At 38.8% G+C, this 19,478-nt stretch overlaps 1 protein-coding gene across 1 annotated transcript in view; it reads left to right on the top strand.

Annotated features, from left to right (window-relative positions):
• IRAG2 (inositol 1,4,5-triphosphate receptor associated 2) overlaps positions 1 to 19,478 on the top strand; it is a 74,479-nt gene that overhangs the window by 35,187 nt on the left and 19,814 nt on the right. Inside the window, exons 19-23 of the mRNA XM_045830126.1 lie at positions 5,048 to 5,109; positions 6,163 to 6,243; positions 9,267 to 9,363; positions 10,947 to 11,094; positions 12,084 to 12,165. Coding sequence (XP_045686082.1) covers positions 5,048 to 5,109; positions 6,163 to 6,243; positions 9,267 to 9,363; positions 10,947 to 11,094; positions 12,084 to 12,165 — 470 coding nt within the window. The remainder of the gene's footprint in view (positions 1 to 5,047; positions 5,110 to 6,162; positions 6,244 to 9,266; positions 9,364 to 10,946; positions 11,095 to 12,083; positions 12,166 to 19,478) is intronic.

The following is a 19,478-nucleotide window of genomic DNA, read 5'->3' as shown; positions in this document are numbered from 1 at the left end:
GTCAAGCTTGTGCTCTGACGACCATTTGCTTCTGAAGATCTTCCCAACAATTCCCTTAAAAATCATCCTTTGCAAGAAGAGAAGATTTAGGTAGCAGATATTTTGGACATGTGCTAAATAGCAGACTTTCCAGATAGACTGTGAATAAAGGTCACCGAGGGAAGACAGTTGTCACACAAACATCCTGGCCCGTTCCTGCACGATGACTGCCACCACACGTGAACAAGTTCTGAGTCAGACATTTGAGTTCTGAGTCAGAAAATTAAAATGCTTAAATCCATTTAGTTTTTCTGAAACTCTCAGGTTAGCTTAATAAGTTCATTAAGTATTTAAGGCAATTACTTTCTGCTACATCTAAGAAAGGCTCACTGGCAAAGTGTGTGGGGATGTAGTTGTTTTGTTCCAAGGTTCGGGTCAACGACAGTGTTCACAAACTGGAACTAGGCAGTTGTTTGTGACATTTGAGTAGAAATTCAGATCTTAATGCTGAATAAGTAATATTGTTCAAGTTTCCCATTGCCACTGGGACTGGATGGTTCATGACATAACTAGTGTGCATGCTTGCCTCCATGAACTGTGCATCAAAACTGCTGAAGTTCTTCAATGGTTACTTACATATTTTCTTCCTCTGCTTCTTACCTTCTAAGTGTCTTGTTAACAAAGGTAATACTAGATGTATAAATCAATGTTTGCTTTAAAAAGGGATTCAAAATAAAAGTTTTAAGTCTAGGGTGTACATTCAGCACACAAGGTTGAACCTAATGTATATGAAACATAAACTAATTGATGTAATCCAAACTATAACCCCTTTACTAGTCATCCTTTTTTGGGGCCTATTTGATATGAAATTATCATTGAGTCATTCATCTACTGAACAATGAATTGCCTTTAGAAACCACGAATATTTCCTTGGGGAGAGAGCCTGAGAGGCTTCTGTGATCATAACTCCTTACTGGAACATAGTGTCTATATGTGAACTCTGTAGCTGAGAGAAGGCTTTCACCTAGGTGATCTCACTGGAAACTCTTCTAGCGTGCTATTTTTAGCATGGAGGTCATGAGATATAGGACAGACAACAGCCTTACAGATTTGAAGATGGGTTCAAGGTGAGAGCCACATGTCCTGAACAGTTAGTTCACAAGAGGGAAACGAGACAGGAAAGGGGGATTCAGGTAGTCAAGACACTTAAAGATAGATGCTGAAGTGAGGACCGAGGTGAAAACCAAAGTAAACATAACTTGCTCAAATACCTCTGATGGGATGGGGGCCTAAATTTTCCCAGATAAAGGATGCAGTATGGATGAAACCATCCAGGAGGCAGTATAGTTTAAGGATTAAGAGCATGGGATTTGAAGATAAACCTATGGTTTGATTCTAAGTCTGCAAAAGAGCAACTGGGTAGAGTTGGGCAAATCACGTTACCTCTCTAAGCCTCAGTATCCTCTTCTAGAAAGTGCAGTAGTTGTTACTTTATAAATACCATGACAAATGCAAAACAGTACTTGGCTATTCTTAGTACATATAGTCGGTTCTGCTAGAGTATGTTTCTATCACATGATTTGCCTCATTCATGAGTGGCAAATGGGTAATGACATGTTAGCTTAATGTGGAAGTTACATTGTTTTATTCACAATTTTCCTGGGACTAGAATTGGGTTGGAAGGAATAGAACTATAACCTTCACTGGCTGCTGACAGGCAGCTGGAGGCCTTTCAGCTGCGCTTTAAGAAAATTAAAAACAAGTGTCTGCACCTGGGCCTTGCTCCCCAGAGAAGCGCCACCCAGCCTTGCAGGGCCCCGGCTTGTGGCAGACTGTGCTACCTCCTGCGTTCACGTCAGCAGCCCCGCTGCCTCAGAGTCCCACTGCCATCTGCTTTGTCTTAGCACCCCACCAGCACCTTCTACTTCAAGTGTCAACAGCTTTTACACTCTTCGTGCTTCGTGTGTTTCTAGTATCCTGCGAGGTAGGCTTTAGCCACTTTAACATGCACGTCTCAGTGATCCAAATATCTTCCTAGGTATAATAATTTAGTAACTGTTTGTTAGTGTTCTGGTTTCTACCTACCTCTGTTTAAGTTATAAGCACAGTCATTTTTGTTCTGGTTATAGTTTTAAAATTATTTTTATTGATGAATCATTAACATACCATAAAATTTTCAGATCTTAGCGGTACTGTTCAACCAGCTTGACAAATGCATATTGGAACACAGAACTGAAACCTCAGAAACGTCCCTTGTCCTCTTTCCCAGTCACTCCCTCTCCCCACCTCCACCGCAAGGAGTAAATACTGGTCTGATCTCTGTCATCGCTGGTTTAGTTTAGCTTGTTCTAGAATTGAGTTCTACATATGAACTGTGTGGATCTTCTTTCCCTCAGCATAGTGTGTATCTATGTGGTGTTTATCAGTGGTATGCCCTTTTCATGGTTGAGTTGTATTTCTTTGCTTGAACAGTCCACTATTTGGTTATCTTTTTTTCCTATTGGACATCTAAATTACTTACAGTTTGGGATTGTTATAGGGAAAGCTGCTGTGAATACTTGTGCACAGGTCTTTGTATGGACATACATTTTTATTTAGCCTAGGATAAATGTCTAGGAGCAGAGCTGTAGATCATTGTGCAGTTGTAACTCTAACTTTTTAAGAAACTCCCGAGCAGCTTTCCACAGTGTTTGTGGCGTTTCACACTCCCACCAGCCATGTGTGGGAGTGCCAGGTGCTCCGCAGTTCCAACATTTGGTGGAGTGAATCAAAAGACTGACATTTTCACCGCTCTTCAGTGTATCTCATTGTGATTTTCCTTTGTTGGGGTGATTGGCTATATCTTCTTCGTGAAGTATCTAAGTCTTTTTGCCCATTTTCAGAGTAGGCCATTTGTCCTTTTTTTATTGTCACAAGATTTCTTTAAATAATTTGTATGCAAGTCCTTTAACAGATATATGCCGTGTGAATTATTTTCTCCATCTTCAGTTTTCAGTGAATCCTGCTATTTTTAATGCACAATTTTATAGAGCATAAGGTAACACATATATTTTGTTATAAAAATCCATACTCCCTGAAAGTCAATGATCATGGGTAGCTAAAATTATTATAGCTCTAATATTATGGTTTTGATTTTCAACAGTCACTTGTCAGCCTTTGCAAGAAAGCCTCATTGCACAGTCATTTGGAAAACTGCTTTATCTCAGCTTCCTTCAAAGGCAATGTATCTAAGACACCTGGTCCCATCCTACATCACAGATGGAAACAGCAGGGGAGATAGTGGCCTTTTTTTTTTTTTTTTTTTTTTGCTACCATGTGAAACCTAGATGTCCTAGAGACATGGCAGGTCCAGCTCCAAACATATGAAAAAGGATGCAAAGGTGAATGCAAATTACAGTCATAAGCTGGCTTATTTTGCCTTATGAAACATATGGAAATAGTTGCTACACATTGCACAAAACATCTGTTGAAATAAGGTTTACGATTTGAATGTTTTGAGATGGACTATTTCTAAAACCCAAGATTGCCTTGTAGGAAAGCAGATGGGCAATTTAGACAGTCTTATACTAACTCGTTATTTCTTCTGAAACACAAGCTTAATTTGGAAACTCGGAGAAGTGTTTTGGAGTTATACAACCTTCAGAAGCATGTTTCTGGCGACATTTGAGAGCTTTGTTGCTGTTGCTTAGATGTAGGTTAGGAGGAGGATGGGGCCTTATTTCTTAATACAGTTAACATAGAGAGCTTTTCCTTAAATTGAATCTTTACTAGAGTTCTAAGTATTAGAAGCTTTTTAATGTAAATTACTTATGTTCAAATTTTTAAAAAAATATATACTTTCCTTTTAGTGGAGCTAGTAACACTATCTCAAGCTTAGTTGAGAAATGAGTTTTACAAAAAGAATTCTTACAAAATAGAATTTTACATTGGTAAATTTCTCCATAATTAATGCTTTTTAAGCCTTTTTTCCTAAAAAAAAAAACCCTCAAATTAGACTATGTATGTATTTTCACATATATTAGCATCATTTTCATGGCTCAGAATTTCTCCAAGCCATTGAGATATCAAACCGTTGGTATTTAAGAAGCACTAGATTTCTATATGTTTTGGACACCAGAGTATCTGCTGTTAATTTTCCTGGCTGTTAGTGATTTAAAAAATTGTGGCAGCTATTAATATGCCTCCATAACAGAGCTTTGTACCCTCACTTAATTTTTGTTTTTAATCATCTGGGGCCTGAGAAAACAGTCAGCTTGTGAGAATTATGTGTGCATTCGGAACCCACTCTCTGAGTGGAAATGTGAGGACGTCCCACATGAAGAAAGGACATGGATGTCACCATCTATTTCGGTTGTTCAAAAGCTTCGGACCTATTTTCTGGTTCTTGGTTATATTTCAAAAGAGTATGGATTGTCAGATAAGTAATATATGTTACTATGTAGCTCACAGAGTTAAATAGGAATTATTTTCCCATTTCTGTTTTTCCAGCAATGAGAATTTGAAAGTTACTGGGAAGTGGGTTTTAGTTAAGTAGAAAGACATATTTTTATTTTTACAAAAAAGAGTAGTGAGTTAAGCACCATCCTGTGAGTCTGATCTCAGCTCCATGAATAAGCAGTTATCATTTAAATCCTCCAGGCATCAGTGTTCTGGTGATCTCACTGCTTGTAGGATTCTGGGATTGTAAGCCTCTACTTCAAGGGCTCCCATCCCTGTAGCTCGAGCACAGGCCTACTGGAGAGATGATTTCCGTATCAGTAGGGTACCTCTAAGGTGAATTCCCATTTTAAGATCGAATAAGTCTGAGACTCACTTCTAGATGACAACTCATTTGCATCTGTTGAGGTTAAGTTTAAATACCCAAGGGTGGGTATGGTTTTGCTATCCAGCCAGTGTTGTCCTCCTGCTTCTTTGTTTTCACAAGTCCTGACTTGGGTATGTCAGTCTCAGAAGTCACTGTGTTCTCTCTCCTCTCCTCAGGCCCCAATGTAAAGCTGTTATAAGTTTGTGAAATAAGCTAAGGGGAAAGTAATGTTCACATTAAGCTGATTACAAATTCTCTTTACAGCAACAATCAAGTCAGTAAGAAAGAAGTTCATTAAAGGACATCTCCATGGCTTGTTATTGCAGGTAAAATTATATGTGTGTGTTTAGTGTGGGGATGATGTCCAAATTGTGTAAGGTGTTGAAGTTAATTTATAATGGATGATAATTTTAATCATAAAATTAAATAACCATTTTAGAAGGAAATGCTCTGCTGGACTTCGTTCTCACATGCACATGATAATGAGGGAAGAACTCACATTCCTGAACGGTGTGTTGGGGACATTACATCTTTCACAGAGGAAGCATTTCAGAACTTACTGGGTCCATTACAGCTCAGGCCAGTTTGCTGTCTCTGGCACCTCCTTTCTGATAACCTTGAATGTGGATTCTTGAATGGGCTCTGACAGTTGCTGCTTCTATTTGAATTAGCCTCTCAACTCCTGTCTGGATATCTCAAGATACCCATGGTTGAATTTAATGTATTTCTTTTCCTTGTGACCCTTGGTGAATTTCTTCTATTTATTCACAAGTAAAGAACATAAGGAACAGCAAGCTTGGCACTGGAGGAGGAAAGAGGGAGGGTGCTATTTGCAAGTATCTGTTTCCTGGGCATAATGCAGGCACATCTGGTTAAGCAGGGGGTAAAAATTCATGTGGGAGATTAAGCTAGGCAGTGTTCCTAAAAAGCCCCCTGCAATAAGTTGAACTGGAAAAACTTCCAAATCTAAATATGTTTTAATCATTTTAAGAACCCCAGTAAAATTTTCTATTATAATATAACTAAAAGAGAGATATAGCTACCTCTTGGACTAAGGCCACGATTTTATTGCTATAAATTTTGCAGGCACCATTTTTACTACTCTGACTTATGTCTTCAACAAGCCGCTTTGGCCTCTGCCTAAAGATTTCACTGACCATTCAGTTTCCTATTCTTGATCTTTGGATTTTGTTCCTTTAGTAAGAGGGAAAATGGCAGTGCCAAACAATGACAAACTTGTTTCCTTAAAGTAGAACACTGGATAAAGAACTGGTCATTTTTACCCACCTCAGGTAGCATCATTTCTTCCCTTAAGTTTTGTATCTCTGACTCCTTTATCATTCTCTCTTTGACTGTACTGCTTAATTTTCTCATGACAGAGATGTTTAGATGAGGAATTTCCTCACTATGATCCCTTGTCCTCCAGAAATACAATTCAACAGCATCTTCAAGAACAACAGGTAAGTTTAAGCTTCTTGAAATGATTTAAGTGTGAATTGATTGCTATGCCAAAATAGAAAGTTAAGTCCAGTATGTATTAGTGTCTTAGAACTCTATACTGCTCTTCAAGAGAGATTATCAGATAAAACAAATGGATTCCTGTTTATTTACTTTTAATAACACAACTTGGTAGACCCTAAGAAATGATGATATTTAAAAAAAAACTTAAATTTATTTTAGAAAGAAGGGAATGGAGGGAGAAAGAGGGAGAGAAACATCATTGTGTAAGAAAAACATCTATCAGTTGCCTCTTTCCCTACACTGGGGACCTGGCCTGCAACCTGGGTATGTTACCTGATTAGGAAACAAACTGATGACTCTGTGCTTTGCAAGATGATGTCCAACACACTGAGCCACACCAGTCAGGGCAATATTAAAATTTTTTTCCCTTTTATTTTTTTAAATATATTTTATTGATTATGCTATTATGGTTGTCCCATTTTTTTCCCTTTTGCCCACTCCACCCAGTACCCCCATTCCCTCCAGCAATCCCCCACCTTAGTTCATGTCCATGAGTCTTGCATATAAGTTCTTTGGCTTCTCCATTACCTATACTGTTCTTAACATCTCCTATTTTATACCTACCAATTGGTGCCTCTTAATTCCTGCGCCTTTCCCCGCCTTGTCCCTCTTCCCCCTCCCAACTGATAGCTCTCCAAATGATCTCCGTATCTACAATTCTGTTTCTGTTCTGCTTATTTGCTGACTGTTATTTGGATTCAATTATTGAGAGTTTAAAATTTATTGCCATTTTAATGTTCATCATTTTGTTTTTTTTTCTTAAATAATTCTTTTTAGCATTTTATATAATAATGGCTCGGTGAGAATAAACTTCAGTTTTACCTTGCCTGGGAAGCATTTTATTTGCCCTTAATTTCTAAATGATAGCTTTGCTGGATAGAGTAATCTAGGTTGTAGGCCCTTGCTTTTCATCACTTTGAATACTTCTTGCCAGTCCCTTCTAACCTGCAAAGTTCCTTTTGAGAAATCAGCTGATAGTCTTTGGGAACTCCTTTGTAGGTAACTGTCTTTTTTTCTCTTGATAACTTTTAAGATTCTCTATCTTTAACCTTTGCCATTTTAATTATGATGTGTCTTGGTGTGGTCTTCTTTAGGTCCAACTTGTTTGGGACTCTGTGTTTCCTGGACTTGTAAGTCTATTTCCCTCATCAAATTAGGGTAGTTTTCTTTCATTATTTTTTTCAAATAAGTTTTCAATTTCTTGCTCTTCCTCTTCTCTTTCTGGCACCCTATGATTCAAATGTTGGTATGTTTAAAGATGTGCCAGAGGTTCCTAAGCCTATCCTTGTTTTGTTTTGTTTTTTAATTCTTTTTTCTTGCTGCTGTTCTGATTGAATGCTTTTTCTTTCCTTGTGTTCCAAATCATTTGATTGTCGGCTTGATCCTCTCCACTGTTGGTTCCCTGTAGATTTGTCTTTATTTCACTTAATGCAACCTTCATTCATGCCTGCATCTTTTTTATGCCATTGAATTCCCAATGAGTTCCTGGAGCATCCTGATAACCAGTGTTTTGAATTGTGCATCTAATGAGTTGCTTATCTCCATTTCATTTACTTCTTATTCTGTGGTTTTGTTCTGTTCTTTCATTTGGGCCATATTTCTTTGTCTTCTCATTTTGGCAGCCCCCCTGTGGTTGTTTCTGTGTGTTAGGTAGAGCAGCTTTGACTCCCTGTCTTAGTAGTGTGGCCTATTGTAGAAAAGGCACCTGTTAAGTTGTATCTGGGGTGGAGCCTTAGGTAACCACCAGGGTTGGACAACCTGTGTCACCACTCTGTTGCTCTGTGTGTGGGAGGACCCACAGAGGGGACAATGCTGCTGCCTGGGCTCTGGAGTATTGCCTCAGAGGAAGCCATCTCCCAGCACCTACACTTCACTTTCTCCCCATATGCCATTGGTGCTCTTCCAGCTGTTGGCCTGTTGCCGAGTCCCAGAGAGTGGATCTGCATGAGTCCTAAGTTGGTTTGCAGGCTCTATAAGAGGAGTCTCTTGAGAATGCCACAGTTTATTCTGCCACTCCAACCCCCACTTGTTTTTTACAGCCAGAAGTTATGGGGACTTTATCTTCCTGCAGCTGGAACCTTGGATTGGGTGGTCTGGCCTAGGGCTGGGATCCCTCACTCCTGAGGTATCCATCCCAGTTTTTATCCACAACACGTGGGTGTGGGACCTGTCTGTGCCTCCCTGTGTCTCTGGATGAATGTGGCTTCTTTAAATCCTTAGTCTTTGTACTTCCACACTGCTCAACTTTCTGGCAACGCTGGGTGGCATATGTTTTGTAATCTAGTTGTATTTTTTGCTATAGTTGTGTATGGAAGTAAGGTATGTTTACCTATGCCTCCATCTTGACCACCATTTTCCAATATTTAAAAATTTTTTATTGCAGCCCTGGCTGGCGTAGCTCAGTGGATTGAGCACGAGCTTGCGAACGAAAGTGTCGCAGGTTCGGTTCCCAGCCAGGGTACATTCCTGGGTTGCAGGCCATAACCCCCAGCAACCGCACATTGATGTTTCTCTCTCTCCCTCTATCTCCCTCCCTTCCCTCTCTAAAAATAAATAAATAAAATCTTAAAAAACAAAAAAAAATGCAACTCTATACAAATTTTTGATTATAGTATTATGAAGAAGAATAACATATCTAAAACTTCTCCTCGCCCATCCCTTTTTCCTCAAAGCATTTGTTTATATGAAAGTATCACTTTACTGGGAATTGATGATGTTATCATTCTGTTAAATTATTGAACTGTGATTTTTAATAACAATTATATTTTATGCATAGAAATGCCTTTTGATCAAAAGCATGAAAGCTTTGTTATATGGCATCCTTAATTTTTTTTTACTGACCTCTCTTGCAAGGTTATTGGAGACCAGTGATATTTTACCATTGGACATGAAGAGATTTGATTATAAAATATGTTATGTTACACCCCTTCAAATAGCTAGTACTACTTGACTTTCTTTTCAGAAGCTGTGTTGCCATAAACAGTGTAGTACTCAAGAACCAAGAATACATCAGACACCCCTGACCTTCAAACATACATGCTGGTACTCACCTCTGCTGGGTAAGCCTGGATAGCCCCTCTCCTGCACCTTATCCAACATAACTGGGTTAAGGTTCTTTTCAAAAGGGAAAATAATTAATCACTATTTTATTTGTATAGGAAGAATTGTTGAATACTTGGATATTTATCCTTGAATTCAGTCAATCAACTTATATTTGAGCACCTACTCTATGCAAGGTGCTGTGTTATGTATAACAGACAATAAGTGCTAAAATAACTCAGAGATTATTGGGCTCAGAGAAGTCTCCAAAAGAGAAATGAGAGTTGAACCAGGCCTTGAAAGGTGGGTTGCATCTGAAAAAGTAAAACTCATGGGAAAATTATTCTAACTGGAGAGAATGAAATGAGGGGGAAAATAACCAAACCCAGAGGGATGCAAAAGCTCTAAGTGTTAGAAAAAGAGTCAAAGCTGGACAAGTCATTTTGGAAAAAGAGGAGTTGGGTTGGGATTCAGCAGAATTTAGTGTGGAGCAGGTTGTAGGTCACATTGTGGGCCACTACTCAATGCTCAGCTAAAGATAACGAGGTTTATCTTAGAGAATGCTCGAAGCAGTGACATCTCTTGTCACAACTCGTGTTTGAAAGCAAAAGTTAATGGCTGGCTTGGAAATGACAAAAGGAATGGGATGATTATCAAAATAAATTTAAGAGGGAATGAAAAGGAAGAATGACTTGTGGATTGTTTCAGCTACAGAAGGGAAAACTGCCACCACTACCAATGACAATAGCTCAGTGCTTTAAAGAGATGACTTTACTCACACTCACTCAGTGACAACAGCAACACAACAACTGCGAAAGCACTGCTACATGCCAGGCACTGTTCTCTGCTTTTAACATGTTTATTAACTCATTTAACCCTCACCACATCCCTATGACTTCCCATTTTAAATATAAGAAACACTGAGTTAGTAATTAGCCTAAGCTCATGTGTCACTGTATAGGCAAGGGAGACTCAGAGTGGTCTAGTTATTTGTCCAAAAGTACACAACTGGTGTGCGACAGAGCCAGAATTTGAGCTAGAAATTTGTGATTGACTCAAAGCCTAGGTTTGTTCCTTCTTCCTATAGTCTTTAAAACAAACAAAAACAGTTTGGTACTGTGACATGTTCCCATCCCAGTGTCTAACTGTTTTCTCTTCGGGGATGGTAAATTGTTTCTGTAAAGGGCCAGATAGTAAATATTTCAGGTGTTGCTGGTGTAGCACAGAAGCACCAGGGGACAATATTAAACAAATGAATGTAGGCATGTTTCAATAAAACTTTATTTACAAAAACATACTTTGTCCTCTTTTTGCAGATTGTTAACACCTCTACCTACTCAGTAGACAAGAGTTTCCTGTCCCTACCTCAACCTCTTCCTCTCTGCTTAAAAAATAAAAGCTTTGGCATTTCTACCCAATATTACTAAGCATCAAGGGAGGGGAAGGTTATGTTAAAATGTTAATTGAAATGAATTGACATTTCTATTAACTCAGTTCTATTAACTTTGCTTTTTCAGACATAATCCAATCTCTCAAGTGAAAAAGAAAATATATAAATTAGTGTAAACCAAAAATAAATTTCTGTTTTCATTCTTTTCTACAGATGCCTTGCATCTGGATAGTCTCACGCCAATTCCAAGACTGTCATTGACACCGTTCTCATGTGTAGCTAACCGAATCCATGCTTCACGCAAAAGGCCCAAATATAGAAAAATAGAGGATGGTGCTTTGGATGTGACTAGAACATACCAGTAAGTTTTGGGGGTTGTTTTTTCCTTTTAATTGGGGTGACACTGGTTAACAAAATTATACAGGTGTCAGGTATAGAATTCTACAACACATCATCTGTACACCGTATTATGTGCTCACCACCCCAAGTCAAGTCTCCTTCCATCACCATTAATTCCCCCATAGCCTTCCCTACCTCTCCTCACACCCCCAACTCTCCACCCCTACAATCACCACCCTGTTGTAAGTTAAAAGGGCAAAATATGCCTACCCTTCTCTTCACAGGTGGCCTAACCTTTTAATCAGTTATATTTTCATATCCTGAGATAATAACATCTTTATTGTACAAATTCTCCAACTTTCTAAACATTGACAGTTTTAAAACAAAAAAAAATGTCTCTATAGTTTTCTTGAAGTGCAGTTTTCTTACTCTTTTGATTTTCATAATATGCCTTTGGAAATGTGAGAGACAAATTAGGCTACCTGAGATGCTTCCCAGTTTTTAGAAAGATACTATATACTGCTAAGTTAACTTACTCAGATAGGTTTTGATTATACTGTACATCTATCTGTTCCTTTGCACTCAGGGTTCTCAAGCCTTTGGCAATCCATATCTGCCCTCACACCCATCCTCCCCTGAAGCTCATCTGGACTCACTCACCATTCTCAGTAAACAGACTGATCTCCCCTAGGAAATATGACATTCAGAAATGTCAGTGGAGTTTATGAGCACTCTCCACCCCAGTGAAATTTCTGTTCTGTATTGAGGATGAGGAAGCAAGGCTTTGAATTGCAAATTCTTCATTTTCATTTTTGGCTCCATTCTCTGGGCTTTGTAACCTCTCTCTGCATAATGGAGCTCTCTCAAATTATGCCTCACTTAATCCATGGATCCATAGAACATAATTAGAAATTTGGTAAAGCCGGGTAGGAGAACTATGTTGTAGTTGGGTATCTGCTGAAATCTGCAATTTTCTCACCTGTAGTAAGGAACTTGACTTTCTGTTGCCAGGTTCCCAGGACCTACAACTGGCCCCCACCCTGGAACAGATCTTTCCAGTTGCATCAGGATGAATAATGACCTAAGTATGGGAGTGAGTATTAGAGTATATTTTTAACTTGTTTTTAGAACTACCATATCCTGGTGCTCTTCTATGGGTATTCTTTTAAAAAAATACTGGTGACATAAGTTATATGAATATTTTCATCTGAATAGGTGGCTGGTGTCCCTAACCCCTGCATTGTTCAAGAGTCAGTTGGATTATGGATACTTTTATAGCAAGTATGAGTCATACCACAGAACTCAAATGCATAAGAAATGTCAACCTTTGATGGCAGGAAATTAAAATTCAGTCATTTGGGATTATTCTACCACCTGTGTTGTAAAAACTCAAAGATAAATAGCCAAAAGAAGATTTTGATGAAGTGTGCTGAACTTTTTGTTTGTGAGAAAGCCTGGTTTGAGACTTAAATTCACTAACAACTTTAAGAAGTCTTAAGTCCTATCGACTGACTCTCTAAGAATTCAGCTTAAGCCTAGTTTTTTGAGGTGCTGGTACTTTGTAAAAAATCATAAAGTAGAACAATGCCCAGAGGGTATCCTTTGCTGCAGTGAAGTGCTAATGGTACTTTTCCACCCAAGAAGAGAGTAACACTAAAGATCACTCAGGCAGCTCCCCAGATCATGAAGCTATGTCTTGAGCTCCTTCCGTGGTCTACAGTCTGAACCTGAGCCTCAGGAGCTTCTCAGTCAAATGGAGCATACAGTTCTGTTTCAGGATATGATAGTCCATCATTCTTCCTTTTTTAAAAAACAGCTTTATTGAGATATAATTCATATACCAAACAATTCATCAATTTAAATTATTCAATTGAATGCTTTTAAATATATTCAGAGTTGTACAATCATCACCACATTCAATTTAAACACATTTGATCACCCCAAAAAGAACATTTATACCCCTTAGCAGTCCATCCCAATTCCCCCCTCCCCCAAGCCCTCATCCCTAGGCAAGCCACTAACCCACCTTCTATCTCTATAGATTTGCTTATTCTTGATCTCTCATGTAAATAGAATAATACAATATGTGACCTGTTGTGCTTGGCTTCTTTCATTTAGCATGTTTTCAAGGTTAATTTGTCTTATAAGTATTTGACTCTTTTTCCTTAACTGAGTAATATTTCAGTGTATGAATATACCACATTTTGGTTACCCATTCATCAGTTGATGAGCATTTGGGTTGTTTCTACTTTTGGCTATTATGAATAATGCTACTGTGAACATTCCTATATAAGTTTTTGTGTAAACATATGTTTTCAATTCTTCTGGAATGTATATAGATATAGATATAGTTGTATATATACACATACACACACACATATATATCTAGGAGTAGAATGCTGCATTATATGGTAACTCTACATTTAACATTTTAAAGAAATTCAAACAGATTTACAGAGTGGCTACATCATTTTACATTCCCACCAGTAATGTATGAGGGTTCTAATTTTCACCACATCCTTGTCAACACTTGTCTTTTTTGGTCATAGCCATCTTAGTGGGTGTGAAGTTGTATCTCATTGTGGTTTTGCTGTGCATTCCTCTAATGACAAGTGATGTTGAGCATCTTTTTACATACTTGTTGGCCATTTGTATGCCATCTTTACAGATATGTCTACCCAGATCTTTTGCTCATTTTAAAAAAGGGACTATTTTTTCTCCTTACACTGAGCTATGCAAGTTGGTCTCATTCTTCCTTTTAAATAAATGTATGTATCTGACATTTTTCTGTTCCTTAGTACCCATCCCACTCAGTAGCTTAGAAGAGGAAAGAAAATGAAAATGAATCTATTTGGCTATTAGCAGCTCTTGTAAAGTTTTAATAAAGGAAGTTAAACTTGGAAGCTTACAGGATATTTGGGAAACTTACAGAATGTTTGGTTATTAGTAATTGTCCTTTCATCTGGCACTGATTTCACCAAGGGGGAAAAACAAACACCAGTTGTATACCAGGTACTTCATAGGAAAGCATTTCTACATGCCATGTTATTAATCCTCTCTGTGTTGATGGAAGCTATCCTCTACTTTTACAGATGACACAGTGAAGTTCAGAGAGGTTAGATAACTTACCCAAGGTTACTCAACTAGTAAGTAGAAAACATGAGATCCAAATTCAGGTTTCTGTAGCTTCAAAAGATAAGACTTTCTCACTGTCCCCCCTTAGAATACCAAATTTAGACATTTTTAATCATAATAATTACTCATAGTTACCTTGAAGGTAGTTTTTCAGCTAAGAAATATTCTGGTTTATGTATCTAAAAGGAACTCCTAATCCACTCTCATTAGAATATATGACTCAGTTGTTTCATCTATGGTATTGACACCTATTATGAAACAGAATCTAAAAGAGATCATAATAGAAACTCCTATGAGATACTCCTGGGGAGGTATATTGGTTTCCATGTTGTATTCTGTGCTGTTTTTTTCTACAGTCCCCAGGAACTAGGGCTGCACTTTGTGGCTGTTACTACCAATTCTCATCATTCCTTTTCCAGGTTTCTGATCCACTGAAGAATCTACGCTGCCTGTTCTTGGCATGCTTTACTTCCTCACACCTGCTCCTTGAGTAAATCCCTAGCTCTCACCCCTTCAGGCCCCCACACCCATCTCTTAAACAAATACAAAGCGCTCCTTAGAAAATGCCTTTCTAAGCATCCTCATTAATAATAAATCCAAGGAATTAGAATGAAATATAAGATTAAAAAGTATAAAAACATAATCTGTGTTCATCCCAGTGACCCATAAATCATGTTGTTTTCTTAAACTCTTTGGCTTCAAACTATAGAATTTTTGTTACTCTTGAGAGCCTTCATAAGAAACATAACAAACTGACATTAACCCCCTTTCTGACCTGGTCACAGCCTCACTTTCCATTCTTTCCTCCTCATGGCCTGGTTTGTGCCTACATGTCAGGCAAACTAAGTAGTGTGCGCTGTCAGAATATGTCACACAGATCTGTTTATGCTATTTACCCAGAAATGCTGTGCACATCTCCATTTCTCAAGTTCTATTTGACTGTCAGGGCCCATTTCAAAAGCCAATGGTTCCACAAAATCTTGCCTGTGGCAGTAAGAAATGTTTACAGTCAAGCGTCTCTAGTGCTACTTGAGGTGCAAATGACAATACTTTAGAAGTCAAGAGATCAGGTTTTTCCCCAGTTACATATCTGTGTAACTGTAGAAAAGTCATGTCTTTCAGGCCTCAGTTTCCTCACTTCTCAATTATCCCACTCAGGAAAACATAACTTATTTTATTTCTTTATTTTTTTATTTTAATTGCTGTTCAAGTACAGTTTTCTGCCTTTTACTCCCATCCCAGCCCACACCCCCAGCCCTCCTATTTCCACCCTTCCCCCTTGTTTTGTCCATGTGTACTTTATACTTGTTCCTGTAAACCCTTCCCCCCTGAAATTCCCTCCCCTCTCCCCTCTGGTCATTGTCAGCCTGTTCTCTCTTTCAGTGTCTTTGGTTATATTTTACTTGTTTATTTGTTTTGTTGATTAGGTTCCTGTTAAAGGTGAGATCATATGATATTTGTCTTTCACTGCCTGACTTATTTTGCTTAGCATAATGTTTTCCAGCTCCATCCATGCTGTTGCAATGGGTAGGAGCTCCTTCTTTCTTTCTGCTGCGTAGAATTCCATTGTGTAAATGTACCATAGTTTTTTGATCCATTCATTTACTGACGGGCACTTAGGTTGCCAACCATATGGGAACATATTTGCCAGTGATACCTCAGACAAGGGTTTAATCTCCAAAATATATAAAGAACGCACACAACTCCACTCTAAGAAGACAAGCAACCCAATTTAAAAAATGGGCAAAGGATTTGAGCAGACACTTCTCCAAGGAGGACATACAGAGGATCCAGAGACACATGAAAAGATGCTCAGTATCACTAGCTATCAAAATATAACTTCTTTTAAGCCCTAGTAACTCATTGTCCTCCCCTCATTGCCACCTATATTCTAGGGCCATTGACCCATGTGCACCAAGCTCCCTACATGATTTTGGTGAATAGCAGCTTCCCCATGAATATCTGTTGAATGCCCACTTACTGATTATTTTCTGTCCCCCCTTCAGGGTCTATTGAAGACATTGAGAGTGAACACTCAATGAACATGTTGAAGTGATAGCCTTGCACTCTCACTTTCTGACTCCTTTCTCTAGACTGGGGTTCCTGAGAACCTGAGGTTTATTTCTTTATTTCTTTCCCATATTTACAGAGGAAGCTATATTTTAATGTCTTATTTGGAAAGCAAAGTGTGAGATAAAAGTCAATATCAGTATTCATAAAAGGGTATCTGGATATGCAAAGGACTCTAATGAGAATATCTCATAATTTGGGGCCCCATTTGGGACATTCTTGGGGATAATAGAGCTACTTTACTGACCCAGTGAAATTAATTTATTTGGGATATTTTAGTGTAAAGAAGAAAAAAGACAATCAGTCATTTCCAGTTCCTCTCTTTTCAGGATTCAGACTGAAATATATGTGGAAGAAATGTTTCTGACTTCTGAGAAGAAGCAAACAAACAAACAATGCGGAGTGGGTTTAGTGGGTTATAGTATAGGTGAAACAAAATCAGGCATAAGTTGAATATTGTTGAGTCTGAATAATTATACACAAAGGTTTAATATTCTATTCTGTCTACACTTGTGTTTACCTGAAATTTTCCCATAAGGACTTAAAATTTTTAGCCACTTAGCAAAAGCTTTGGAATCAAACAGATCTGTACTTAAGACTGACTCTGTTACTTTTTAGCTGTGTGAACTTGGACAAGTGGCTTAACCTCTCTCAATTTGGTTGTTTCTGATGTGAACCCTGGCCAGCAGGATCCATGTGTGTTGTGGCTGCTATGAACAAATACACACAGACTACAGAAGTCCTGTGGAGAAAAAGGGACAGCGTGGTTGCACTCTGAGAGAGAGAGAGAGAGAGAGAGACCCAACCCCCACCTGGACAGGCTTTTACATTGAGGATGTAATGTAATTACATTGAGGATACATTACATTGGGTACATTACATTGAGGATGGTCCTCATTTACTATGCACAGGTTCACTGCAAGTGATTACCTTTTACAGATAACAAAGGAAAGAATGTTGCTAACTACTTCAAAGAGAAAGATGCTGCAGATCAGGGGGAAAGGTGGTTGAACTGGTCACATTCCATACTTGGGAGGTTTAGCTCAGACTTTAGGAAGTTACAGTAAGCACTTGCTACCTTAATTCAGGGTGAGGGAGTTTTAGCAAAAGCAAGTCTCACAGCAGTCTAGGTACAATGCAGGTCCAGTTTCCCATAGGAAAACCTTTCCATGGGCATGGTCCTGAATGCCACTTGCTCCCCACTGGTTTTCCACATGGGTGCTGAGCTACATTTCCACACCATGTGGAACAGCTCCCTATATGTTTCCTATGTGAAACAGAGATATTATTTAGCAGGATTCTTCTGAGGATTCAAATAGACCCACACACTGATACATATATTATGTATATACATACACATATATATATCTGCCACAACTGAGTTCTGGCCTAACCAGTCTACGGAAACGAAACAAGTAGGTCATATTTAGAAGGAACACAAATCTTGGTGCTGTTTCTCCCCTTGCTGATAAACAGGAGGGCTTTTTTGTTTTCACTGGGCCCCTTCTTAACATTTTCAAGACTCTCTAGGGGTGTACACCAATATATCCCAGTGTCCTCCAGGCCTCGCCAACTAGCGAGTCCCAGAGAAGGACACTTTACCTCCTGAGAGACTGGGAGGAAAGACAGCTGTTGTCAGCACTCCCATTTCTGCAGCGTTTCTGTTCACCGTCCTCTCTGCCCACAGGCCCTGCTTGCTCCACTGCTCACTTCCTTCGAAGTCTGTGTTGGGGCCTTTGGTGACTTCTCCCTGGTCAGAGCAGGGCCCTTCTGTGGTGTTAGTTGGGTAGACTCTTTGTGATATGGTGGTTAAAATCATTCTCTACTTTTCAAGCAAAGTTGATAACCCAGCAGGGCTGGGAGACAGTGGTTAGAGCACAATCTCCCTCGGAATCCAGTGTCACTGCTCCCTCGGTAGCCAGATCCAGCTGTACGTAGTGCCCACTTCCTCAGTTCTTCTCACTCGTGGTAGTTTCTCTCTGGGGCCCAGCTGCCTCTCCTTATAGTCTGTCTTCCTTTCCTCCTTCACTGTTCCTGCCACTGAGTCTGAATAGCAACCAAAGGCTTTCTATATGTTTGCAAAGCTGGACATGAGATAAGGTGCCTGTGTGTGTCCCCAAACACTCCAAGAACTAAGAAGTTTCATGAGAATTTCTCTGAGAACTCAACTGATTCTCCCTTCTATCTACTCCAGTCCCAGACCTGACCCCACTCTAACACAGCGATCTTCCACCAGTGTGCTGCAGCAGGCACACTGGTGTGCCACAAGAATTTTTAAGCTGACTACCAGACTATTTAGTCAGGGGCACTGACCTCTTTTCCCTGAGATTGTCAAATAAGAAAATGACAACAGCCAAATACACTAACCATCTGGTGTGAATGAATCAGAATTATACCTATTTTTTTGTCAAAGAAGCAAAAAAATATATTTTTGGTATGCTACAGAATTTTAGAGGTTTATGTGTGCCATGAGATTAAAAAAGTTGAAAATCACTGCTATAACATGTAAAATACATAGCTCATAGTAAACACTTGGGAAACAGCTGTAGCTATCACCCAGAATCAGAATTATCAGCAGTGTGAAGCTCAGAGAATATCTTGTCACAGGTCAGGGGATATAAAGATGAATTTTTGTTTTTCTTTTGGCTTTTAAAAACATCATATACAGCAGATGTTAAGTGTCTTGCCATTTCTTTGCGGTCTCTTTCATGTTATAACATGTTTTTGTCTAAGATCTACTGTCACTAGGAGAAGGTGATTTGTGAGGCAAAGGGCAGAATTAATATTAAAAGATCTCAGAAGAGTTTCTGGCTATTGTCTATCCTGTTCTGTTCTCTCACGCTGTGGGTGGGTGCAGCATTAGTAACCTTGGAGAATAAATAACATTGCCAGCTGCAAAATTGGAACAGGTAGAAGTTGATTGATAACTGTACTATAAATAAACCTCACAGTGGTAGGTGTGTCCTGTAGACCTGAGGGTGTGGTGTCCTTTTAGTTAGGAATTGGAAAAAAAAATCCTGTGAGGCAATTTAGTTTTGTTTAGGTTACAGCAGCTGTAATCTTTTGACATTCAATTTTACATTCTCCTCCTCCCTTTTTTTTTTTTTTGCATATTGAAACTAACACTGAAGTCAAGGGGATTTTTTTTCAAGTGAGAATGAAATAAGTCTGTGTAGATGTCTTTTGTTCAATTTTTTTGTT

The sequence above is a fragment of the Phyllostomus hastatus genome, unplaced genomic scaffold, assembly GCF_019186645.2.
Source record: "Phyllostomus hastatus isolate PE091 unplaced genomic scaffold, TTU_PhHast_1.1 phas_scaffold_93, whole genome shotgun sequence".
In the NCBI taxonomy this organism is placed as follows: domain Eukaryota; kingdom Metazoa; phylum Chordata; class Mammalia; order Chiroptera; family Phyllostomidae; genus Phyllostomus; species Phyllostomus hastatus.
This window is presented reverse-complemented; position numbering and strand designations above follow the sequence as displayed.